The 27,505-nt window shown below is 43.7% G+C and overlaps 1 protein-coding gene across 2 annotated transcripts in view; it reads right to left on the bottom strand.

Moving 5' to 3' along the window:
- Window positions 1-27,505, bottom strand: part of mdga2a (MAM domain containing glycosylphosphatidylinositol anchor 2a) — a 712,576-nt gene that overhangs the window by 105,634 nt on the left and 579,437 nt on the right. For both annotated transcript variants that reach the window (XM_078406708.1, XM_078406709.1), the window contains exons 11-12: window positions 18,740-18,920; window positions 7,890-7,913 (exon numbers count right to left, since the gene is read on the bottom strand). In XM_078406708.1, coding sequence (XP_078262834.1) covers window positions 7,890-7,913; window positions 18,740-18,920 — 205 coding nt within the window. The remainder of the gene's footprint in view (window positions 1-7,889; window positions 7,914-18,739; window positions 18,921-27,505) is intronic.

Raw genomic sequence — 27,505 nt, 5'->3', positions numbered from 1 at the left:
GACATAGAACGGTGTAGCAAAGGAATAGGCCCTTTAATCCACAATGTCTGTGCCAAACATGATGCCAAATTAAACTAATCTCCTCTGCCTGTATGTGACCCATATCCCACCATTTCCGTGTGCTTATCCATAAGTCTCTTAAATGCCACTATCGTGTCTGCCTCCACCACCACCCTTGGCAGCATGTTCCATGCACCCATCACTCTACGTGTAATAAAACTTGCCCTGTACATCTCCTTTAAACTTTACTTTTCTCACCTTAAAGCTATGCCCTCGACATTTTGAATTTGACATTTTTTAACATCTTGACAAAGTGATTCATTGATGCCCAGTCAGAATGAATTGAAATCTGACTTTTACTTGACCGGGAGCCAGAGGTGAAAATAAGTCACTGTACACCTGTATGGTGTACGAGCAAGGTTCAATCAAGGCAGGATGGTTAAATCAGTCTGATCAAACTGGCAAGAAATCTAAGTTACTTTCATTCGTGGGAAGATTCCACAAAAGATTTAAGATGGAGCTTTGCTGCAAATGGAATACCAGCACAGTTAGCGTGGCCCACAGTTCACTTTGCATCAAATCCAGAATTGTATGTGATGTCTACTGATTCCTCAGCTCAGTATCATCATGCTTCCAGTGGGGCAACAGTGATATTTGAATGCATTGAAATAAGTCTTGAAGAAGCACGTGTTCCAACGTTACACTCACCTCACAATTGGAGGTGCAAGCTAATGAGTTAATTTAATCTTTTAACACCATACAACTCTATACGTTGTTACTGGCTTTACTCCAACAGAGCAGTTAATGCATCATTATCTTTGCATGCAATTCAACTTGGTACATTCCAAATTAAAGAGGAGAGTGGAGAGGAGCAGTTGATGCAATAAGGGATGTTTTGAGGAATAGTGAAGAACTTTGAATGAGTGAGAAAGTTAGCCAGTAAAGAAAATGGGGCATCATTGAAATCCAAATCTACACCCAAATGCTGAAAAGATAGTTAGTTTGTATCATGCTAAAAATATCCCCACAAATCATACGATGACAGAAAGTGACATACCTGGACATTGAAATAACACATGGCATTGGACTACTTCTGATGTCAATGCAGAATTAACTACTGTTGAAGAGTGACAGAATAGCTGTGGGTGAAGGGGTTGCAAGTTCCTCTTACCAGAAACTAGTTCAATGTCAGAGACAACTGAGAAGATCAAACTAAGGCAGCCAGTCAATGGACTCAACCTGTAATGACCATGTATGTCTATGTGCACATAGCTTTTCTTCAAAGGGAAATATTGAGGTGTATTTGGACGTGACATTGTAAATAAGGGACATAATGTCATCATCAAGTGTGCCTAAATGATATTGCACCACATGGAGGGAGTTCGTCCTTGTTACAATTAGAATAAATACCTTTACTTGAAATTTCCGTTCCCCGTAAACTCAACTTTAACTGAAGAAACTGAAGCACCTAAGCAAACATGACCGTGATAAGATCCTGCTTTGCTTTGGCCTTTATTTGTGAGGGTATCCAAGAGTGGAACCAGTATTCTTTGCTTGGCCCAAGTGAGGTGCTGTACAAAGACACAATGGGCCAGAACTTGAAAATAGTGCTGTGCTAGCTGCCTGCACAATGCAAAAATCAACCACGGACTTTCATTTTGTAGCTCCAGGAAGGTCAACTTGCTGCTCTGTGCTAAGTTCCTCCAAGATGGCTCAGTGGAGGGTCTGAAGAAGTCCAACACACAAAAAAGCTGAGCCATACTGAAAACTTTTCCAGGTACTAAAGCTATCAATAAATGCTTTTCACTGCCCCACTGGTTAAGAATCATTCAAAGTTAAACAGTTAAAAATAATTTTTAAAATTCCTTAAAAGAGAAAAAAAACTTCCAAATAATTAAAAACTTTTAAAACAAACTCAATTTATTCAAAAATATAAATTCCCTAATCCTTATTTAGGATAGCAAGATTTAATATGAAACTGAGGAGTAACTTTTTCACACAAAAGGGTGGTGAGTGCATGGACCGAGCTGCCAGAGGAGGTAGTTGAGGCAGGTTCTATTGCAACATTTAAGAAACATTTAGACAGGTGCATGGATAGGACAAGTTTAGAGGGATATGGGCCAAACGCAGGCAGGTACGAGTAGTGTACAATGGGGCATGTTGGTTGGCGTGGGCAGGTTGGGCTGTGGGGCCTGTTTACACGTTGTATGACTCTATGACTTTATGATCTATTTTTCACAGCCACTCTCTCTGTTCAAACGAAGGTGCTTGGTCTGCAGTTGCAGTAACCTGGTGATCAGTGATCAGATTTCATTGTGTAAATGCAGGGACTGCAGCAAGCTTGTGCTCTACCACTTGACTCCATCATGGGTCCACTTGGGGATGTTTCAGTGGAAAATTGACACTAAAGCTCTGCTGGTAGGAATGGGACTTCCGCATTCATATCTGAATCCCAAATTTCTAACTCTGCTATGTGAAGAAGGAAATGTCAGTGGACTGATTGGGTTGTCAGCATTTCCAGACAAGTTCCCAGCCAATACTTTATACTTCATTTGATTTTGCCCATGGATCTGCATTGCCCAAATTTTTTACTGACCACCGACTTCCCAATGAAACACTGTACAGACATCTAAAGGAGGCACTGCCACAAAATGGGAACCAATATCGAAGACCCATATCATCCTGGCCACACTCTCATTTCACTTCTACCATCGGGAAAAAGATATAGGAAGGAAGCCTGAGGAATAGATCGAGTAGATGCACAGAGTTTCTTGCCCAGAGTAGGTGAATCGAGAACCAGAGGACATAGGTTTAAAGCGAAGGGGAAAAGATTTAATAGGAATCTGAGGGGTAACTTTTTCACACAAAGGGTGGTGGGTGATTGGAACAAGCTGTCAGAGGAGGTAGTTGAGGCTGAGACAATCCTAACGTTTAAGAAACAGGTAGACAGGTACATGGACAGGACAGGTTTGGAGGGATATGGATCGAACACAGGCAGGTGGGGCTAGTATAGCTGGGACATATTGGTCGCTGTGGGCAAGTTGGGCCTGTTTCCACACTGTATCACTCTATGACTCTATGAGTCTGAAAATCATGACCACTAGGATCAAGAATAGCTACTTCCCCCTACCATCCAGCTCTTGAACACTACATGTTAACCATGGATTGTCTTTGATTGCACTAAGGACTGCAGAGTTTTTGCACTAGTATTGTGGTTAATAATTCATTGAATATATTTGTTTATTGTATATCGTCTATTTGTATTGTGTTTACAGGGCTGTAATGCTGAAGTGAATTGAATTGAATTGAAAACATTTTATTAGGCAAGTATGTATACATACAAGGAATGTGCCTTGGGGCTTTGCTCGCAAGTAACAACACGAACATACAGAAAGCAATTAAGAATAAAACATTAAAACATTAAGAATAAAACATTATAGTTTAATCATGTGAAGAATTAAATAAAATACCAGAGCAAAAGGAGGCTACAGACTTTTGGTTGTTGAATAGAGCTACTACTCGCGGAAAAAAGCTGTTTTTATGTCTGGCTACGGCGGCTTTGACAGTCTGGAGTCGCCTTCCAGAGGGAAGGAAGTGTTTCAAAGAGTTTGTGACCAGGGTGAGAGGGGTCAAAGATGATCTTGCCCGTTCTCTTCCTGGCCCTTGCAGTGTACAGTTCGTCAATGGGGGGAAGGTTGCAGCCAACAACCTTCTCGGTTGATCGAACGATGTGCTGCAGATTCCGGATGTCATGCTGGGCGGCTGAGCCAAAGCAGACCATGATGGAGAAGGTGAGGATAGACTCTATGATGGCAGTATAAAACTGGACCATCATTGCCTGTGGCAGATTGTGTTTTCTCAGCAGTTGCAGGAAGTACATCCTCTGTTGGGCCTTTTTGACTGTGGAGTCAATGGTGGCCTCCAATTTAAGGTCCCTGGAGATGATGGTTCCAAGGAACTTAAATGACTCCACAGATGTGACTGCGGTTTTGTTGATGGTGAGTGGGGGGAGGGAAGGGGGAGCTCTCCAAAAGTCTACTATCAATTCCACTGTCTTAAGAGCATTGAGCTCCAGGTTGTTGCGATGGCACCAGGACACCAGCTGTGTAACTTCCCCTCTGTAGGCAGATTCCTCCCCATCCTGGATCAGTCCAATCAGGGTTGTGTCATCGACAAACTTGATAAGCTTGGCAGAGGTGTCTGTGGAGGTGCAGTCGTTGGTATAGAGAGAGTAAAGGAGAGGGGAGAGTACGCAGCCTTGTGGTGCTCCTATGCTGAGGGTCTGCGGGTCCGGGATGTGCTTTCCCAGCCTCACATGGTGCTTCCTGTCTGTCAGGAAGTTGATGATCCACTGATAGAGGGGTTCAGGCGCAGTCAACTGGGAGAGTTTGTAGTGTAGTAGCTCTGGCACAATGGTGTTAAATGCAGAGCTAAAGTCCACAGGCAAAATCCTTGCATAGGTCCCCTTGCGGTCTAGGTGCTGGAGGATGAAGTGCGGGCCTGGGTTGACTGCATCATCCACCGATCTATTGGCCCGGTATGCAAACTGTAGGGGGTCCAGCAGGGGGTTTGTGATATTTTTCAGCTGGGCCAGCACAAGTCTCCAAAGGTCTTCATGACTACAGGTCAGTGCGACAAGCCTGTAGTCACTAAGACCAGTGATCCTTGTCTTTTTGGGTACAGGGACAATTGTGAAGATTTTGAAGCAGGCAGGGACAGTGCAGGTTTGCAAGGACTGGTTGAAAATGTCTGTGTAGACTGGTGCCAGTTGTTCGGCACAGAGCTGGAGGGTAGAGGGGGAAACATTGTGCGGTCATGGAGATTTCCGGCTTTTCTGTCTCCTGAATAGCTTCTCCACCTCCTCAATTTCTATTGTTATTGATGGAGAAGTGGCCAGACTGATGTTGAGTCACAAGGAGGGGGTGGGTAGTGGACGAGGGCCCAATCTTTGCAAACTGGATTCAGGCTGTAAGTGGGTGTGAAGTGGTGATTGGGGAGGGGTTTATCGAACCTGCAGTAGAACTCGTTTAGGTCGTTGGTCAGCTAACGATTGTCCAAGGGGTGGGGGGTTGTCCTCTTATAGCTGGTGATTTCTTGCAAGCCCTTCCACACTGAAGATGAGTCATTGGCTGAAAACTTGCTCCTCAACTTCTCAGAGAACCCATCTTTGGCAGCTCTGATTCCTCTTCTCAGCTTGTACTTGGCCTGCCTGTCGAGGTCTGTATCCCCGCTCCTGTAGGCCTCATCTTTAGACTGGTGGAGCTCTCTGAGTTCTGCTGTGAACCAGGACTTGTCGTTGTTGAACGTGATCCGGGTCTTCATGGGAATGCAACTGTCCTCACAAAAGCTGACATAGGATGTCACAGTGTCTGTGTACTCATCGAGGCTTGTGGTTGCTTCCCTGAACACATTCCAATCAGTGCAGTCAATGCAGGACTGTAGGTTTTCAATGCCCTCGCTTGTCCACCCTTTCATTGTTTATTGTTTTGGTCTATTGTTTTGACCACTGGCTTAGCAGATTTTAGTTTCTGCCTGTGGGTTGAACTAAGCAATGATCAGAGAGTCCCAGAGCCGCAAGGGAATAGAGCGATATGCGTTCTTGATTGTGGTGTAACAGTGATTGAGTGTTCTCTCCCCTCAGGTGCGGCAGGTAACGTGATGTCTGTATTTTGAAAGCTCTCAGCTGAGGTTAGCCTTGTTAAAGTCCCCCAAAACAATGACCATGGAGTCCGGGAAGTAAATCTCTAACCTCATTACCTGGTCAGCGAGTTGCTGCAAGTAAGAAGTTTAATTTCCATTGTCAGTTCATATGACAATTACACACTCATGACTTGACTCTCATGACTCTTGACATTAGTTCGGAATAATAGATTTATTTACAATAATCATTGATGTTTCTTCTTGCACCAAGGTCAGCCTGCTCTCCTCTTCCCCAACCAAGGTTTTAACACATCTTGCATTAATCACAACCAAGTTGATAGTTTCCCCAAAGGTAAGCATAAGATGCTGGAGTAACTCAGTGGGTCAGGCAGCATCTCTGGAGAGAAAGAATGAGTGATGTTTCGGGTCGAGACCCTTCCTCAGTCTGAAGAAGGGTCTCGACCCGAAACGTCACCCATTCCTTCTCTCCAGAGATGCTGCCTGACCCACTGAGTGACTCCAGCATCTTGTGTCTGCCTTCGACTTAAACCAGAATCTGCAGTTTTCTATCCTACAGATGATAGTTTCTCCTGTAGCTTCAGTTGGTTCATTAACACAGAGACAAACAAGCAATGGTCCTAACACTGGATTTTGATAGGAAGTGGCTCTAAGCAAGGCTTCTGTATGAACAACAAACAACTGGCTATAAGGACCACGGCAGTCCTTTCAGGTAAGGCAGAGGTTCACTTGCACCTCCTCCAACCTCGTCTACTGTATCCGCTGTTCCTGGTGTGGACTCCTGTATATCAGTGAGACCAAGCGCAGGCTTGGCTATCAATTCACTGAACACCTCCGCTCAGTCCGCCTAGGCCTATGCGATCTCCTGGTTGCTGAACACTTTAACTCCCCCTCCCATTCCCATGTCACTCCACTGTCAGAGGGAGGCCCAACGCAAATTGGAGGAACAGCTCCTCATATTTTGCTTGGCCAGCTTACAACTCCAGAGATGTTGCCTGCCCACTGTTACTACAGCATTTTGCGTCTATCGTCTTGCTATGAGAATTCATCCACTTCTGTATGTAACGGGTGGCGCCAGCAATGGCTGCCTCGCCAACAGTCTGTTGGTCCCTTCCTTCTTTGTTGTTTTAATAATGTGTTAAATGTATGCTTTTAGTGTTCTTTACCTTGTTTTATGTGGGGGGGGGGGGGGGGGGTTGGGAGCCACTTTTTAAAATCTCTTACCTCGACGGAGATGCGTTTTTTTTCCATATATCGTATCTCCGTCCACACTGCGGCCTAACATCGAGGAGTTGGCAGCCTTTGCTGGCGACCGACTTTGGAAGATCCAACCGTGGGAACCTGCGGACTTACCATCGTGGAGCTTGTGATCCCTGTCGGGGATCGACCTCATAGCTCCAACTGCCAGACCCTGCGGATTTTTAACATCTTGGGGCTCGCGATCCCTGGTTAGGGACGGACATCGGGAGCTCCAAGCTGCAGGAGCTTCGACCGCCATGACGCGGGAGCTTCGATTGCCCCGACGCGGGGGCTTCGACCGCCGACTGCGGGAGCTTCGATCGCCTCGACTGCGGATGGTTCGACAGCCCCCGACCGCAGGAGAATAAAGAGGAAGAAGGTTGGACTTTATTGCCTTCCATCACAGTGAGGAATGTGGGGAATCCGTTCTGGTGGATGTTTATGTTACCTTTTATGTAGTTGTGTGTCTTGTTGCTTTTTTTCAGTATGTCTGTATGGTAATTCGCATATCACTGTACCTTAATTGGTACACCTGATAATAAAAGACCTTTGAAACCTTTGACACCTTTAACTCTTGATTTGTTCTCCAATCCCAAAACACTCGACCTGTTATTTACGGCAGTCATTTCAAGATAATAATCATTCCGAACTTGGAACGAAGCAGATACTTTCACGGTTTTGGGTTCACAGGTCTGAAGAGGCTTGAACAGTTGAATCAGCAAACCAAACTGTGAGAGAGACGAACACACTCCAAGGCATTGTTATACTCGGAGGCAATAAAGCAAAACTTTTCATGTCATCTGAATGTTACTATCCTGCCAGCTGCTGGAATCCAAGCATTTGAATTTAAAGACATTTTTGTTTCCACGTATCCTATTTTGTAAACTCAAAAGTGACGCGCATCCAATTTGAACAACAGTGAATACTACGGCCTTAACCGTCCGGCCAGAACACTCATCAATCAATGGTAACAGAGAATATAAAGAACTTACCCAAATGTGGATTTGTCATGGGAGCTGCAAAAAAATAAAATGGTAGAGTGAGTCCTTATTGTATTACCCCATGATATCCAATCCTTTAAATCATTTCTCTCCACTCCATTTTCTCATTCCCTATAATCTTTTTTGCTATCACATCAAGACAATTCAAGTCAAGGATATTATGGCACATTCATTCATTTGCAATTTTCTCCCCTCAAGCCCATTGTGGCAATTCAGTAATTATATCTAATGAACATTTTACTTCAGAACCAACAACCTTTACTACTTAATTTAGAAAATCAAATGTAGGACAGTTCATGGACAGTTTCTCATATAAAGAGATGGCATTTAATGCAACATATTTTTAGATTTTCATACTTCCAGATATCAAATATGAGAACCAAAGCTTTCTATATCTTAGAGATTATCTTGTATCTACCCAGCCAAATTCATACTGCAATAAGAGCATTTTTCTTTTGTTTCCTTTGAATATTAGATCTAACTCATGCTTCTGCGGAATCCTTCCTGGATATGGAAACGACATAACGGGAATGCTTTGATCAATGTACTTAAATAGAAATGTTTATTAAACTGCAGGAGAATTGGATAATGGTATATTTACTTATTTTAAATCTGGGCTGCTCCCTATGTAGAGAAAAATAATTAGTTGGATAGCAAGATATCTCAGTAATTGTGTAGATATTTTCTTTTTTCCCTCCACTATCTATAGAAGCAATGAGACATTACCTTTTCTCTAGAGATACAGATTCCTCATTTGAAAGAGACTGGTCGATCAATACTTTCAAAAAAAGTTGCCAGAACGAGGAGACTTAAATAACATCCTGCTTAATTAGTAGCAACAATTAAAGACATATTTGACCAAATCTCTGAAGTGTTTAAAATGAATAGTTTAGGCTACGTACAGACAGAAGTCTTGGAGAAGCTAATTAACCATTGCTCAGTGACCAAACCAAAATCATTCTTTCATCCATTGCAATCAAAATAGAATGAGTTACTTGGCAATTTATCTCATTGCTACAGCAATTTGCGGTGTGAAAATGGCTGTCACATTCACTTAAGTTTAAGTGAGTGCACTTCAAAGTAAGTAATTCTACATGAAATGAATATACTATCCGGAATCGATATCTTGTGAAAGATATATGAAGTTAAATATCTCCACTGATCCAGTTGACCAAATCAGTATGGCAGTTTGTTGGTAGATAGGTGGCAAAGGGAGAAATAATTACTTTAGTTTGGCTATTAATATGGGAGGCTTGATCAGTTGACAGTCAAAGGATTAGGATAAAAAGACTGGTAAATAATTAGAAGTGGTGCATTCTAAAGCTGCTGGTACTGCTTTCCCTTATCTTTATGGACCAAATGGATTCGGATTTGAGTGAGGGAATAAAATCTTGAAATCTGTTGACAGCAAAAAAAAATAAAAGCGCAGAAAACAGCGGGAAGGTGTGTGAAATAATTCAGAAAAAATATTAAGGAATGCCAAATGGGTGTTACATCCGATCATGCGTGTTGACATTTGCGTTAACGGTGGAAGGCTGGGGTGTGCAGCACCCATTAGTTGAGTACTGTCTGTGCCAATTCATGGCTAACGTGCAGGTATTCCAGTGTACATCTCTCACCAGGTGATGCACGGAAGGTGTCAGCTTGAGTAGAGCTGAGCAGAAAAATGTCTGCAGAGCAGATGTTAATTAGCACACACACTGGCTCAAAAGCACCTCTGCTGTATGAGATCTCAGTCCTACAACCAACATACTCTGAATCTCATGCAGCTGAACAGACCTGTTATATAGCCTCAGATCTACAGCATTTATGTGGCTGGTTGAGCTTCTAACATCGATGAACCCCTCGGATGTTGATGGGAGGTTGATGAAAGCAGTGCCAGTGAATACCATGGGCTAGTGGTTAGATTTCTCATCTTGGTGATAGTCATTGACAAGCAGTTCCATGCAGAGAATGCTACTTGCTACTTATCTGGCTATGTCTCCGATTGTTGTCTAGACCTTGCTACATACAAGAATGAATACATACAATACATACAATACAATACATACAATACATCCATCCGCTGAATTCTGAACGGTTATGAACTTTAATTATCAGCAAACATCTCCACTTCTGACTTATGTTGGCAGGAAGGTCACAACGACATAGGATCTTACTCTAAGGAACTCCTGCAGTGATGGGGCTGGGATGGTTGACATCCAACAATCACAACCATCTTCCTTTGCAACAAGGTATGACCCCAACTCTAGGAGTACTATCCCCTCGGTGTCCATTGATCTCACATTTGGTCAAATCTTATACAGGTGTATAAGATCATGAGGGATAGATAAAGTCTTTTATGCAGAGTAGGGAAATCAAGAACCAAACAACATAGGTTTAAGGTGGGATAGGGGTGGGGGGGGAGGAGAAATTAAATAGGAACCCGAGGGTCAAATTTCCTTTACGCAAAAGATGATGGGTATATGGAATGAGCTGTCAGAAGAGGTAGTTGAGGCAGGAGCTATCACAATGTTTAAAAGACATTTGGACAGGTACATGGATAGGATAGCTTTGGAAGGATATGGGCCAAACGAGGCAGGTGGGACTAGTGTAGATGAGGCACGTTGGTCGGCCTGGGTAAGTTAGGCCGAAGGGCCTGTTCCCATGCTGAACGATTCTATGACTCTCAATGACTGCCTTAATATCCAAGGTAGTCGTCATTCACATCTCTCCTCTGGAATTAATTTCCTTACTCCATGTTCGTACTAAGACTGTGAGGAAATCACCAAATGGTATTGTCGAAACCCAAACTGGAAATCAATGAAATTCCTCTTGATTGTTTCAAAATATCAGAAACGTTGAACATTTATTTGCTGGCTTGTTCTGTTTGCTAAGATAGGGGATGCCTGTCATTGTTTTAAAGTGAAAGAGTCACAGAGTGATACAGTGTGGAAACAGGCCCTTCAGCCCAAGTTGCCCACACCGGCCTACACTAGTCCCACCTGCCTGCGCTTGGTCCATATCCCTCCAAACGTCCTAAACATGTACCTGTCGAACTGGCTTCTTAAACGTTGGGATAGTCCCAGTCTCAACTACCTCTTCTGGCAGCTTGGCAATTTTTCAGTCAGAGAGTTGTAAATCTGTGGAATTCTCTGCCTCAGAAGGCAGTGGAGGCCAATTCTCTGGATGCTTTCAAGAGAGAGTTAGATAGAGCTCTTAACGATAGCAGAGTTAGGGGGTATGGGGAGAAGGCAGGAACGGGGTACTGATTGTGAATGATCAGCCATGATCACATTGAATGGCGGTGCTGGCTCGAAGGGCCGAGTGGCCTATTCCTGCATCTATTGTCTATTGTCTATTCAACTAAATTAAACTCCATCTGCATCTCTCCACCCATATCTATAACAGATCTATATCCATCTGTATCCATTGAGAGTTTCTTCAATGCCCACAACGCCACCAACTTTAGTGTCATCTGCAAGCTTGCTAACCAATCCATGTACATTTTCATTTAAGTCATTGATATATATCACAAACATCAGAAGTCCTAACAGTGATCCCTGCAGAACACCACTGGTTACAGACCTCCAGTCAAAATGGCACCTTTCCACCTCAACCCTCTGTCTGCAAAGAGTTAGCCGGTTCGCAATTCAAACTGCCAAGCCATCGTGGATCACAAGCATCTTAATCTTCTGGATCTGCTTAGTTTGTCAAGTGCCTTACTAAATTCCACATAGTTAACATTCACTGCCCTATCTTCATCAATCACCTTTGTCACCTCTTCAAAAGACTCAATTAAATTTATAAGACATGAACTGCCCACACCAACCTATGATGACTGTCCCTAATTAGCCAATTTTTCTTCAAATGCGATAAATCATACCCCTAAGAATCCTCTCCACTGGCTAATGTGAGGTTAACATGCCTATAATTTTCTAGATTATCTCTATTTCCCGTCTTAAGCAATGGAACAATATTGGCTACTTTCCAGTCCTCCAGCACTTGGTCTGCATCATCCGACCACAACCAAAGAGCAGTCCTGAATTACTATCTACCTCATTGGTGACCTTCGGACTATCCTTGATCGAATTTTGCGGGCTTTACCTTGCACTAAATCTTATTCCCTTATCATTTATCTGTACACTGTAATTGGCTCGATGGTTATCATGTATTGTCTTTCTGCTGACTGGACAGCATGCACCAAAAGCTTTTCACTGTACCCAGTACACGTGACAATAAACTAAACTAAAGTAAACTGTGGGTAGAAAGGATATAAAGATCTTCATCAAGATCCCAGCCACTTCCTCCCTTGCCTCTCTCAATCAGCTGGTATAGATCTTAACAAGGACTTACCCATCTTAATGCTCGTCAAGAGACCCATCAACACTTCCTTCTTGATCTCAAAATGCCCCTCCCTGCATATTGGTCTCACTATCCTCCATCCTTCTCACTGAATGCTAAGTATTCATTTCCTACCCTACCTACATCCTTTGACTCCAAGTATACAATACCTCCTTGATCCTTGAGTTTTTAATATATGTATAAAATACCTTGGGATTCACTTTAATCCTACTTGCCAAGGACATTTCTGGGTACTTCATTAATTTTCTAAAGGTCCCATTAATTATTGATTAATCTATTGATGAATCAATCACCCCTTGTACATTTAGTAGGAGAAACTGAATGTCGTGAGGTTTTATGGGTTTATATCTATGTGTGTTCTCACTTTCATTCACTGTGCCTTGCAACTAATTGAAATTACTGATCAGTCATTTTTGTAGAATGCTTACAGATCTCATACAATGCAAAACATCACATTTATCAATTAATTTGTTATGTGTTCTTAATTATTTTGCAGATATGCCTCGTTGCTCAGCATAATAAGATTAATGAATGTAATTGAACACATTGCAGGGTTAAACACAATCAATGTCTGACAGATGCAGACAGAAAACAGAGGTGTGGGAACAAACTGTAGCCGTGTATCTTTGTGGGCACAAATACCAGCAGGGGTTCTGGCTGTTATCAAGCAACCTAACCATCCTACCAACAGCTAGAGAACAGTCCCGAGCTGCTATCTACCTCATTGGAGACTCTCGGACTATCTTTGATCGGACTTTACAGCCCAACATGTCCATGCCGTCCGAGATGCTCCATCTAAACTAGTCCCATTTCCTATCAGTCGAGTATCGTGCATCTGACGTTGCCTTTGTTCCTGAAAGTAGCCTTGCAATTGCTAACACTTTATCTTGCACTAAACGTTATTCACGTTATTCCCTTTATCATCTATCTGTACACTGTGGACGAATGATTGTAGTCATGTTTAGTCATTCCGCTGACTGGTTAGCACGCGACAAAAGCTTTTCACCGTACCCCAGTACATGTAACAATAGACTGAACTCAAACGGAACAGGAATTCACAAATTGCCAATTCTTACTTATATTCATTGAATAATTATCTTTTGGACGACACAAAGAAAACAGCAATGCCGCTGGAGCCATTCCTTGGCCAAGAATAAGTACCTTCAGGACAGACAGTAATTGGGGGCAGGGAAATATTAAAAACCCAGCAAGATCACCATTCCTACATTTGAAACAGGAGTTGCTGAAATGGTTAGTAATTGCAAGGCTCCTTTCAGCAACAGAGGCAACGTCAGATGCATGATACTTGACTGACAGGAAATGGGACTGGTTTAGATGGGGCATCTTGGTTGGCATAGACAAGTTGGGCCAAAGGGCGTGTTTGCATGCTATATGATGATTTTCTCAAATGATAGAGCATTTGAAGTTCAGAGATGTTTCTTATTCTCTGTAATGTCTTGAAATGTTTTAATGACTTAAAGATGCTATGTTAAAAAAGGTTTGTTTATGTCAAAAAAATTATCTTCAAATCGCTTACCTAATTTGTAAACTGGTGAAGTTAGTGGATCTCAGAGATGGCCTTGCAGGATCCAGACAACAGAATCATAACATCCATTAACCCAGACCAGTGGTCACTGTGGAGGTGACAGGGGGACAATAATGTCTTTGTATTGTGGGTGGTGTTGTGGGGGAACGTGCAGGCCTTGTTTGTACAAACTCTTGTGTAACGGAGCAGCATCTCTCTCAGAAGGCTGCCATCTTCAGGCTACTCGGTGTTGGGGGGGGGGCTGCCGAGAGATCAGAGGGACCCGGTGTGTGTATGGGGGGGGGGGGGTTACTGAAGAACAAAGAGGGTCCTGGGGAGGAGGGGGGAAGGGGGAGGGGGGAGGGGCTCCGAGAATGAAAAGGGACCATTAGGGACTACATTGAACACTCTGTAACTTTTTCAGCACCCTATATGTGGCAATTCTTTGCATACTTTGAGAATGGTATGCAAAACAAAGAATTTCACCGCGACATGTCGCATGTGATAATAAAGTATCATTCATTTATCCATTCATACCGCTGTGTCCTGTGCACAGTTTTTTGCTGCTTGAGCTAACCGCTGCGCCCTTGCTCTGTAGCCTGCCTCATCCAAGAAGAGATGGACGGAAAAAGCACAGGAGCCAGGCAGTGGGGAGAAACAAGAACAGTGGCAGACGCGTTGGGGAATATCAGCCAGGCAGGGAGAGAACCTAGAGAGTGTGAAATGAAAACACAAGAAAGGGGCACATAGATTCAGAAAGTGAAGCAATTATTTAAGTAAAGTGGCAGATAGTGAACAAACACAAACACACACACACACACACACTGTCAAAGATATATACTTCCAGAATAATGACTGTAGTGCAGCTTAATGCTTGCCCATCCTAATTGTGTATAAACTCTTGGCTTCCAAAATAGGTAATTGAGACTTTTTAATAGTCACTTGACAGATAATGTTGTTGCCATGCCAACATTGCTCCAATGCTCAAGCCTGCTCTTGATATCACATGGTGATTCCATCAAGTTGGCACAACGACATTTTGCATCGTTACACATGCCCAGTCATTAGCAGCCAATGCTCTAGATAGTCCTGTCAGAGCCTTACACCCTGCACCAACAATTCATTCCACTGACGACACTGGATCGATATCCAGACATTATACTGAAGCATCCAATGGGGTGGTTTGTTTCAATCATTTATAATGACAAAGTATCAGGATCTCAGAATTATCTCACAACAAAGAGTCTTATAAAACTTCAATTTTAATAACTTGCATTATCCCTGGCAGTAAGGAAAAGTTGCTTTGCTAATCTGTTGTTTCTAAACCCAATCATTGCGTGGATGTGAAAATTACTATTATATATAATATAGCACTTTTGGAGTAACGGCAATATCCTGTCATTAACACAATTATTTGCAATTCAGTCCAATTTCACATGATGCAGGGAATTAGAAATCATAGTACCTTAATAAATCACAATTCAATTTTGCTACTAATTTCCCATATGTTGTCAGTGCAAATTTTAATGTGTTAATTACTTTAGTACTTTCTATTAAGCTTTCCAATGATGTAAACAGTGTTACTACTGTAGGTAACACATCTATTTTAGCTGCAACAAATGCACATTAGAGTAAACCTGTAACACACGTGAACAGGACCATCATAGAACAGTATATCACAGGAAGAGGCCCTTCTACTCCCAATCTGTGCCAAACATGATGCCAAGACCAACTCGTATCTGCCTGCACATAATCCATATCCCACCAATGACATAGAGTGTTAGAGTGAAACAGTGATACAGTGTGGAAACAGGCCCTTTGGCCCAACTTGGCCACACCGGCCAACTTGTCCCAGTTACACTAGTCCCACCTGCCTGCACTTGGTCCACATCACCCCAAACCTGTCCTATCCATGTACCTGTCTAACTGTTTCTTAAACGTTGGGATAGTCCCAGCCTCAACTACCTCATCTGGCAGTTTGTTCCATACACCTACCATCCTTTGTGTGAAAAAGTTACCCCTCAGATTCCTATTAAATCTTTTCTCCTTCACCTTGAACCTATGTCCTCTGGTCCTCGATGCCCCTACTCTGGGCAAGAGACCGTGCATCTACCCGATCTATTCCTCACATGATTTTATGTACCTCTAAAAGAACACCCCTCATGCTCTTGCGCTCCAAGGAATATAGACCTAGCCTACTCAACCTCTGCCTTTAGCTCACACCCTCTAGTGCAACATCCTCGTAAATCTCAATGTCTGCAGATCCATGTGCCTATCTGAAAGTCTCATAAGTGCCACAATTGTATCAAGTCAAGTCAAGTCAATTTTATTTGTATAGCACATTTAAAAACAACCCACGTTGACCAAAGTGCTGTACATCTGATTCCAGGCACTCACTACACTCTGTATAATGATTTTGCCTCACACATCTCCTTTAAACTTTGCCCATCTCACGTTAAAGCTCTGGCCTCTAGTATGTAATATTTCCATCCTGGCTATCAACTTTATCTGTGCCTCTCATAATTTTAAAGTACTTTTATCAGGTCTTTCCTCAACCTTTGGCTTTCCAGAGAAAACAACCCAAGTCTGCCCAACCTTTCCCTGTAGCCAATACCCCCCAAGTCAAGGTATAATTCAGGTAAACCTCCTTTACACCGTTTCCAAAGTCTCCATATCCCTCCTGCAACGGGGCAACCATAACTGCATGCAATATTCCTAATGTAGCCTAACCAAAGTCGTATAAAGCTGCTTTATGACTTCCTGACCCTTATACTCAATGCCTCGACCTAAGAAGGCAACCATATAATATGCCTTCTTTACCACTCCATCTACCTGTGTTGCCACTTTCAGGGAATATGAACTTGGATCACCGGATCACTCTGTACATCAATGCTGTTAAGCGCCATCCCATTAATGGTATATTTTCCCTTTACATTTGACCTTTCAAAGTGCAACACCTCACTTGCTCCTTTTTAAACTCCATCAAATCTAGGCTTACCTACATTTTCAGAAAGCCTTTCATAAGTGCGACACGGGGAGCGCTAAGGAAGATGAGAGCCCATGGTATCAAAGGGCAGATACTAGCATGGATATCAGGTTGGCTGGATGGCAGATGACAAAGAGTGGCAATAAAGGGGCCTTTTTCTGGTTGGCTGCCAGCGACTAGCGGGGCTCGGTGCTGGGGCTGCTGTTCTTCACATGGTATATTAATTATTTGGATGAGGGGATTGAAGGCTTTGTGGCCAAGTTTGCGGACGATACGAAAATAGGTGGAGGGGCAGGTAGTGTAGAGAAAGCAGGGAGTCTGCAGAAGGACTTGGATAGGTTGGGAGAAGTGGCAGATGGAATATAGTATAGCAAAGTGTAGAGTCATGAATTTTGGTGGTAGGAATAAAGGTGTGGACTATTTTGTAAATGGGGAGAGAATCCAGAAGTCTGAGGTGCAAAGGGACTTGGGAGTGCTGGTGCAGGATTTCAAAAAAATTAATCTACAAGTAGAATCGGTAGTAAGGAAAACAAACGCAATGCAAGCATTTGTTTCAAAACGGCTTGGGAACAAAAACAGGAATGTAATGCTGAGGCTCCAAAAGGTGCTGGTCAAGCCACATTTGGAATATTGTGAGCAATTTTAGGCACCATATCTGAGGAAGGATGTGCTGGCTCTGGAGAGGGTCCAGAGGAGGTTTACAAGAATGATCCCAGGAATTAATAGGTTAACATATGATGAGCGTTTGACAGCGCTGGGCCTGTACTCGCTGGAGTTTAGAAGAATGAGGGGGGACCTCATTGAAACGTACAGAATAGTGAAAGGCTTGGATAGAGTGATGTGGAGGGGATGTTTCCACTAGTGGAAGAGTCTAGGACTAGAGGTCATAGCCTCATAATTAAAGGACGTTCTTTTTGGAAGGAGATAAGGAGGAATCTCTTTAGTCAGAGGGTGGTGAATCTGTGGAATTCTTTGTCACTGAAGGCTGTGAAGGCCGTCAGTGGATATATTTAAGGCAGAGATAAATCGATTCTTGATTAGTATGGGTGTCAGTGATGGGGAGAAGGTAGGAGAATGAAGTTAGGAGGGAGAAATAGATCAGCCATGATTGAATGGCGAGGTAGACTTGATGGGCCAAATGGCCTCATTCTGCTCCTATCACATACTGTATGATCTTATGATCTGCCATTTCTCCGGTTATTTCTGTTGCTGATCTATATACCATTGTATACTTTGGCAGCCTTCATCGGAGTCCGCGACCTCTGTCACCCATTGGATCTCAAGAGAGATAATAGCACCAGTATCAAAGCATGACCTGTTTCCTTTCCTGCCATCCAGTGATGACCCATTATCTCCTGGTGTTCGTAAACGGCAAACTGCTGTAGCAGAGCAGTTCAAAAGCAGAAACTCCCCCCGAAATACTGCGGGATCCACACAGTGAAATAAGCAAGGCAGGTTCTACTGTTGGAGATTGTTTGACAGAAGTTCAAAAGGCTGTGGGCTAGGCATTGCTTTTTCAAGCAGGTTACCCAGGCGATTGCTACAGCCGTTCAATCACTCAAGCTATTGGAGCTTTTTGTTTGAAAAGCAAAAGGTGGAGGTGCAGGAAATCAGAAATTACATTGAAAACGTTGGAGTCAGTCAACAGGTCAGGCAGCATTCATAGAGAAGAGAAACAAAAGGTAAAGTTTCAGAAAGGAATTTATGGAGCGTCTGCATGTTCATTGATCCAAAGAGTCTTGCAAACATAACCTTTCATATCCAAGACCCCAAAGGGCCTGTTTCCATCTTCTATCTCTACACTAAACGCCAAAAATCAACACGTAAACAGATTGACGTGCCTGTGGTATTAATATTCATTTTTATAATTTGAAACAAAGTGCACCAATAAGCAATTGCAGAAATAACCTCGAGCAATTCAGTTCCTCATGACTCTTTCTTCAGCAGTGTATGAAATTTGAAAGGTCACAGCGGGACCAATCTTACCGTCGGTGTACTTAATGACTCGGATGGTGGAGTCGCCTTCTCCAAACTGTGTAATGGGTGTCAGGCGGACCTCGTAGGCCTCGGGCTTCAAGAGTTCAGTGAGGTTGTGTGTGATTAACTCTCCCGTCTGGATCTTTGTATTCATGGACATTTCCTGCTCCCACCAGCGCTGTTGGCCTGTCTGAAAAGCAAAGAACGAGATTGATTAGCACCAAGAGCCACGCCAGCAGTTTGTTTTTAGAATCGTGGCACTGCTCTGAAAGCAAATACTCTGGGAATTGACCCAAGAAGAAAGCCACTTGAAAATGACTGTTTCAATTTGAGTTGGGCCGGTTAAAAAAGGTTAGATTCTCCATTCTGTATTAAAACCAAGAGAGCAATTGATGCCCAAGCAGGTACCTACTTGCACCACTGACCTGACTTGCATCAACAATGGTATAGACTTAAGTGGAGGGAGGGGGTAGTGGGTTTGTGGAGTAATGTTAACCCTTGGGTGGAAACCACCAGAGATACAGCATGGAAACATACCTTTTGGCCCAACATGCCCACGTCAACTAACACGCCCCAATTATAATAGTCCCACCTGGCTGCATTTGGCCTGTATCCTTCTAAACCTATCCTATCCACGAACCTGTCCAAATGCCTTTGGAATGTGCTAGGAGACAGGAGTACCCGGAGAAAACCCACGCAGACACAGGGAGAATGCACAAACTCCGCACAGACAGCACCCTGGGCAGGATTAAATCCCGGTCTCTGGCTCTCTGTTACCCCACTGTGCCACCCTTGCAAGCCCGTTTCTTTGAACTTTAATCTTTGAAGATGAAAGTTCAGGAATGTTATGAATAAATTGCAACATTCACCCAGGATAAGGCAGTCTGTTTTATCGTCAGTCTATTCACTCCCTGAAATGTATACCCCCTCCATCACTAACACTAGGGTTCTGCAGCGTGTTATTTCTACACGGTCATTTGCAGCAATTAGCCAAGGTTTCTTTGCCATGCATCTACCATACGTCTACAACTAGGAACATCCAAGGCAAGCAGACAAGTGGGGATGTTATCAGCTCCCTGCCATGCACCTTCCCATCCTGAACACATATCACCATTCCTTCATGTGTAGGAAGGAACTGCAGATGCTGGTTTACACTGAAGATAGGCACAAAATGTTGGAGTAACTCAGCGGGACAGGCGGCATCTCTGGGGAATAGGAATGGGTGGTGTTTCGGATCGAGACGGTGCTTCAGACCCGTCTCACCCCGAAATGTCACCCATTCCTTCTCTCCAGAGATGCTGCCTGACCTGTTGAGTTACTCCAGCGTTTTGCGTCTATCTTCACCATTCCTTCATCACGGCTAGATTTCCTGCCTATTAATACTGGGGATGTACATTCAACTCAGGAACAATGACAGTTCATGAAGGCTGCTCACCATCCCCACTCATGGACAGGTATCGATGAGCAATACATGCTGTTCTTGTCAAGAATCAAATGAAGGAAAAAATAATATGTGATCAGTCTCTCAGAACGTACATTTTCAGCCAAGCAAATATTCTGAAATTGGCTGTAATTTACACTTCAGTGATACATAGGTCTGAGAACAAATTCTGAAAAAGCACTCCCTGTTGCAGTTCAGTGGGAAGTTGGCCAGTCCACAACTTGTATTTGCCAGGATAACAACAGAAAATGCTGAAACATTCAGTAGGTTCGGCAGCAAGTGTGCAAAGGGAAAGCATGGAAGATAGAATATAGAACAGTACAGCATGGGAACAGGCCCTTTGGCCCAAAATATCTGTGCTGAATGATGCCAAATTAAACTAATCCCCTCTGTTGCATCTCGAGTCATGGAGTCATACAGTGTGGAACAGGCCCTTTGGCTAAACCTGCCTATGCCAACCAAGATAGACAATAGGTGCAGGAGTAGACCATTCAGCCCTTCCAGCCAGCATTGCCATTCACCGTGATCATGGCTGATCATTCACAGTCAGTACCCCGTTCCTGCCTTCTCCCCATATCCCTTGCCTCCGCTATCATTAAGAGCTCTATCTAACTCTCTCTTGAAAGCATCCAGGGTATTGGCCTCCACTGCCTTCTGAGGCAGAGAGTTCCAAAGCTTCACAACTCTCTGAGTGAAAAAGTTTTTCCTCATCTCCGTTCTAAATGGCCTACCCCTTATTCTTAATCTGTGGCCCCTGGTTCAGGACTCCCCCAACATCGGGAACATGTTTCCTGCCTCATCTACACGAGTTCCACTTGCCTGCATTTGACCCGTATCCCTCTAAACCTTTACTTTCCATATGATCCATATCTCTCCACACCACACTCAACAATTAGTTTAGTTTAGTTTATTATAGTCTCGCATACCGAGGTACAGTGGAAAGCTTGTTCGTTGCGTGCTATCCAGTCAGCGAAAATACTATACATGATTCCAATCAAGCTGTCCACAGTGTACAGTTACAGGATAAAGGGTAAAACGTTTAGTGCAAGATAAAGTCCAGTAAAGTACAATTAAAGATAGTTCGAAGGTCTCCAATGAGGTAGATGGGAGGTCAGGGTCGCTCTCTAGTTGGCGAGAGGATGGTTCAGTTGCCTGATAACAGCTGGGAAGAAATATTAGTTTTAATTTAGAGATACAGAGTGGAAACAGGCTCTTTCGGCCCACCGGGTCCGCGCCAACCAGCGATCCCCGCACATTAACACTATCCTATACCCACTAGGGACAATTTTTACATTTACCAAGCCAATTAACCCACGGCTTTGGAGTGTGGGAGGAAACCGAAGATCTCTGAGAAAACCCACGCAGGTCACGGGGGGAACGTGCAAACTCCGTACAGACAGGCGGCACGGTAGCGCAGCGGTAGAGTTGCTGCTTTACAGCGAATGCCGCGCCGGAGACTCAGGTTCGATCCTGACTACGGGTGCTGCACTGTAAGGAGTTTGTACGTTCTCCCCGTGACCTGCGTGGGTTTTCTCCGAGATCTTCGGTTTCCTCCCACACTCCAAAGATGTACAGGTATGTAGGTTAATTGGCTGGGTAAATGTAAAAATTGTCCCTAGTGGGTGTAGGATAGTGTTAATGTACGGGGATCACTGGGCGGCACGGACTTGGTGGGCCGAGAAGGCCTGTTTCCGGCTGTATATATATGATATGATATGATATGATATGATATGACAGCACCCGTAGTCGGGATCGAACCCGGGTCTCCGGCGCTGCATTCGCTGTAAGGCATCCGCTGCGCAACCGTTCCGCCCTGATTTGTCCCTGATTTTCGAGGTTTTGCATTGTCAAACTTCTGTACTTTTTGCCTGATGGGACAGGGGAGAAGAGGGAGTGACCGGGGTGAGACTGGTCCTTGATTGTGCTGGTGACCTTGTCGAGGCAGTGTGAAGTGTAGATGGAGTGGATGGGAGTTGGTGCATGATGGACTGGGTTGTGTCCTCAACTCTGCAATCTCTGTAAACGCTAACAGATCAGCAAAGCCTTATGCCCAACTTTGACTGTCAAAGCTGATATAGTTTCTCAATGATTTTGAATGCCCCAGACATTTAGAAACAATTACATTTATTATAAACAAATTAAACAATTAAAAAAATTCTTAAAATTAAAAAAAAAAAAAATAATAAAAAGGACACCGAAACCACAAAAACAATTTTAAGTAATGAAAACCATTAAAACAAAACAAGTAAATAAAAGTAGCTTTCTACCTTGCAGCTATACGACTGACACAGCAGTGAATATAGATAGATAGATATTCTTGATTAGCACAGGTGTCAGAGGTTAAGGGGAGAAGGCAGGAGAATGAAGGGAGAGATAGATCAGCCGTGATTAAATGGCAGAGTTTACGATGGGCTGAATGGCCCAATTCTACTATTCCTTTTGACCTTATGACATGTGGATTTACTTTCAGCTGAGAGCATTAAGTGTTGAGGAAACTCAACAAGCCTCCTCCACCACCATTGAATGTAAGTCAGAGTCCCGCATGGTAATGGGTGGTGAAGCTCAGAGTAGCATCAGGACCTCTGCATTGGCAGGAGAATGTGGACCCGCCTGAATGTGTGTGGGTAAATGCTGGCAGAAATGTCAGGCAATAGTTCAATGGTGCTATATTTGTCACATATGCAACTGCACGGTGAAATCCTGTCTGCATATATTGCACATGCGGGCACCACCATTTTTGCCGCCATTAATCAAAGTCTAACGTCCAGTCGGTCGGCCCATACATTCAATGTATTGGGGGGCATTTTCCATGAAACAATGTCCCTCTCCTCTCCTCGCCCGGCCATCTTTGTGTCCAGGGATTGCCTCCTGCAACCTATCTTGAACCGGCATTACCCAGTTCACACTCCTGCCGGCCCACTCCTAGTGCCCGACATCTACAACTCCCTCCCTGTTATGCTGTCTGACGAGCCTTCGGGTGGGTTCCCGGTCCCGCCAACTGATAAGCCAACAGGGTGGCACGGTGGCGCAGCGGTAGAGATGCTACCTTACAGTGCCTGCAGCACCAGAGACCTGGGTTCGATCCCAACTACGGGTGCTATCCGTACAGTGTTTGTACGTTCTCCCTGTGTCCGCGTGAGCTTTATCCGAGATCTTTGGTTTCCTCCCACGCTCCAAAGATGTACAGGCTCGTAGGTTAATTGGCTTGGTATAAGTGTAAATTGTCCCTGGTGTGTGTGAGATAGTACTAATGTGCAGGGATCGCTGGTCAGTGTAGACTCGGTGGGCCGAAGGGCCTGTTTCTGCACTGTATCTCAAAACTAAACTAAAGCCTTCGGGTAGGCCCCAACGACAAATCTCAGTTTATTAAAGCTAACCTTCTTTGCACAATTGAGCTAGATCGTAAATCCTCCACATGAATTTCTTTCTCTTTAAAACAAGGTTGCAGTTCAAGTTTAATTCTCCTTTCACAGCTGAAAACAGAAGAAAAACTGCAGATAGACACAAAAAGCTGGAGTAACTCAGCGGGACAGGCAGCATCTCTGGAGAGAAGGAATAGGTGACGTTTTGGGTCGAGACCCTTCTTCAGAACAAGAGAAAACTGCCACTGGTTACACTGCAGGAAGACTGGGAACATGGTAACGGATGAAGGCTGCATCTGCAGTTGTATTTATGATGCTGTCGCACTATAGCCATGGGCAGTGCTGTCAGCATTGAGACATGACAACAACATCCACCGTTCAAATGATTCATGGCTCTCCAATCTTGAACATTTGAGAGGGTGAACAGCCGTTGTCTTTAAACTAAAGTGAGGACAGCGAAAATAATTTGCTTATCTGAATACAAAAAAAATTCAGCGCACTGTGTGAGCAAATAAAACTACCGGTTAAACCAAGTGAGACAATAGACCTTGTGTACTGTCAGGGAAGTTGCTGAGATGCACTTTGGATTTTAAACTCCCCTGCAGTCAATAATGCAATTTGCAGCTCTGAATTCAATTACTGTTTATCGTTTCTGCAAAAATTATAATTTCATGGGTTTGTGCTCCCCTGTTATGAAGTCCTTTAATATAATAATATGTCGTGCAAAAGGAAAATTAAACAGCTGGAGAGCTTTATTCTACAGTTGATTGTCAGTTCAAAATAACCCCACATAGTTAATTAATACGAACAACTTTAAATTCCAGTCATATAAAAAAAGGTTCAAAGATCAGTTCATTTCTATTATAAAGATAAATCCAATCAAATAAATGATGGCCATTATTGTTATGTTTGCTACTTCTCTTTCTATAAGCACCCTAATCTTGAGATGAACAGTGAGAAACAGCAAATATAAAGGGACAGTGAGAAACAGCAAATATAAAGGGCTGTTTCTCAATGAACAGTGAGAAACAGCAAATATAAAGGGAGTTTGTGCCAAGTAGAGTAGGCCAAGTCAAGTCAAGTCAAGTCAATTTTATTTGTATAGCACATTTAAAAACAACCCACGTTGACCAAAGTGCTGTACATCTGATTAGGTACTAAGGAAAAAAAAAAGAAACATACAGTAGGATCTCTAGGTGAGCGACGACAGGCAGCCAAACACAACGGCGCGGCCATCTTGAACAAAATGTTTAACTAAAGCAGAATGGTGTCCCGCGGCCGTGCCGCACCGGGCGATGGAAGGCCCCGCGGCCGAGCCGCACCGGGCGATGGAAGGCCCTGCGGCCGATGTCTTGCAACAAGCTCAAAAAGGAACGCCGAGTTATCTTGGGCTATTGGTCCTATGAGCATTCAAGTCCAAAGGAAAAGCAGTGTGAACCCTACAGTTCATTCCTGAGTCGTTGATTTATCTTTATACTAAAAATCTCGTTTGATTGTTTGTTTGTTCCTGAACTACAGCCAAAACGGTACACGAAAGCGTGACAATTTTAGGCCCACCTTACTCACCATTGTCCCTTTGGTGCTAATGGAAGAAGTTTCATTGAAATCGGTGTTATATTTTTTAAGTTATTCACATTTTAAAGTTTAAATCTATCTCCTAGGGAGAGAGGGGGGTGGAGGGAGGGGGGGACAGAGGGAGGGGGAGGAGGGAGGATAAGGGGGGGTTGAGGGGGAAGGAGTGGAGGGGGAGTGGAAGGGGAGAGGGGAAGGTGGAGAGGGCAGAGGGGGAGGGGGGAGAGGGGAGGGGGAAGGGGACAGAGGGAGGGGGGGGGGGGATGCTGCACCAATGCAGGAGAGGTTTGGGCCCAACGGGTCCACTTGGTCTAGTTTTATATAAATGTGAACAAGGGCTTATGGAAATAACCTAGGCAGAGATGCAAACAACATTGAGCTTGATATTATTTAACCCGACTTTTATGGTTTTATTGGTCCCAGAGCCAGTTCGAGCACAGCCACTGGCTTCCTGTATCATGGTGCCTCTAACTAATAGTTGTTCTTCATTGAGATTACACCTTTGCATGAGAGTCTTCTACCTTTGACAGTGGCTATGCCTCCTTTGACCAATATCCCTATTTCACTTACTCTAAGCCAATGTTACATGGGGCACTAAACTAAACAAAACTGAATTTTGTTCATTTTTTGCGCACCAACTGGATGGCATATTCTGCCTTCATGACTTGTTAAGCATTTACTCCCTCATATCTTGTTTCCATGTTGCAATCATCAATTTGCACAGTTACATTAATCATTTGGCAGCAAATTTGGATCAAAACCTTGCAAGCTTTGTCTGCAATTCACAATAAACTCCCACTGAGAACAGAAAATCAAGCATGATTTAAGGTGTTGCTCTGTCGTGCCAATCTATTAAAATATCTTGCTGCTGCACGCTGGGAGCACTGGAACACGGATACCGTCAAATCACACAGTGAAAAAAGAAATTAAATAAGTTCTATGAAAAAATATCACTAAATTGGTACAACTTTGCTTTGAAAAATTGTCATTGTGATTTCCTCCCTTCAGGAGGCCCAACCTGTGTAATTAAGCGTTCAACTGCCATATCTTAACTCAGTGATAGCACTATTAAAATATCTTGCTGCTGAGAGCCGTGAGCACAGGGCGGCATGGTGGCGCAGCGGTAGAGTCGCTGCCTTACAGCGTTTGCAGCACCAGAGACCCAGGTTCAATCCCGACTGTGGGTGCTGTCTGTACGGAGTTTGTATGTTCTCCCCGTGGCCGCGTGGGTTTTCTCCGAGATCTTCGGTTTCTTCCCACACTCCAAACACGTAAAGATTTTTGTAGGTTAATTGGTTTGGGACAAGTGTAAATTGTCCCTAGTGTGTGTAGGATAGTGTTAATGTGCAGGAATCTCTGGTTGGTGTGGATTCGGTAGGCCGAAGGGGCTGTTTCTACACTGTGTCTCTAAACTAAACTCAACTAAACTAAAGAACTCTCTCCAAGTCAACCCGGGATCTGCAAAAAAGGTGGGCTTGTGGCTAAAGATTGGGGTGGGGGGGGGGTAAAGGTGATAAATGAGTCTCCGGAGCCAACTCATAGGGTGGGCTGATCATGCCACAGCACCTCTAGGTGTTTGTGATCTGGTGGAGATACTTTAGTTGTTGCAAAATAAACTCTCTTTCCACTCATGTCCCAATATCTTTTTATAATTAATGACAGTAACTTTAAGTTGTCTTTATTTCCCAGAGACTCCGGAGCAAACCAGATAAATTGTCAACTTGCTTCAGAATAACAGTTTAGCTAATTATTGAAGTGAAATCACCCTTTTCTTTCTGTCATTTTGTAATATGTTGTGCTGCCTGTTTGTGGCCGGCTTGTTTCAACCCAAAAAGCTTGTTTGTTGTCACATTCACTTTTGCATCTCACAAATGAAAAACTACATTTCAATGGGTACGTTGTGACAATGGGTACAGGTGGATGTTAGCTTAATAAGGCTTTAAGATTATTAAGGGATTGGACACACTAGAGGTAGGAAACATGTTCCCGATGTTGGGGGAGTCCCGAACCAGGGGACACAGTTTTAGAATAAGGGGTAGGCCATTTAGAACAGAGATGAGGAAAAACTTTTGCACTCAGAGAGTTGTGAAGCTGTGGAACTCTCTGCCTCAGAAGGCAGTGGAAGCCAATTCCCTGGATGATTTCAAGTGAGTTAGATAGGGCTCTTAATGATAACGGAGTCAAGGGATATGGGGAGAAGGCAGGAACGGGGTACTGATTGTGGATGATCAGCCATGATCACGGTGAATGGCAGTGCTGGCTCGAAGGGCCGAATGGCCTACTCCTGCACCAATTGTCTATTGTCTATTATCTATAACGAGTTATCTTCTGTCTAATGCCTGAGGCGCCACTTTAGGCAGGTTGGAGAAATTTATATTTCATTGCTCGTTGCCTTGAAGA

This window comes from Rhinoraja longicauda, chromosome 10 (assembly GCF_053455715.1).
Source record: "Rhinoraja longicauda isolate Sanriku21f chromosome 10, sRhiLon1.1, whole genome shotgun sequence".
In the NCBI taxonomy this organism is placed as follows: Eukaryota; Metazoa; Chordata; class Chondrichthyes; order Rajiformes; family Arhynchobatidae; genus Rhinoraja; species Rhinoraja longicauda.
The sequence above is the reverse complement of the archived record's forward strand: the minus strand, read 5'-3'. Positions and strand labels throughout refer to the sequence as shown.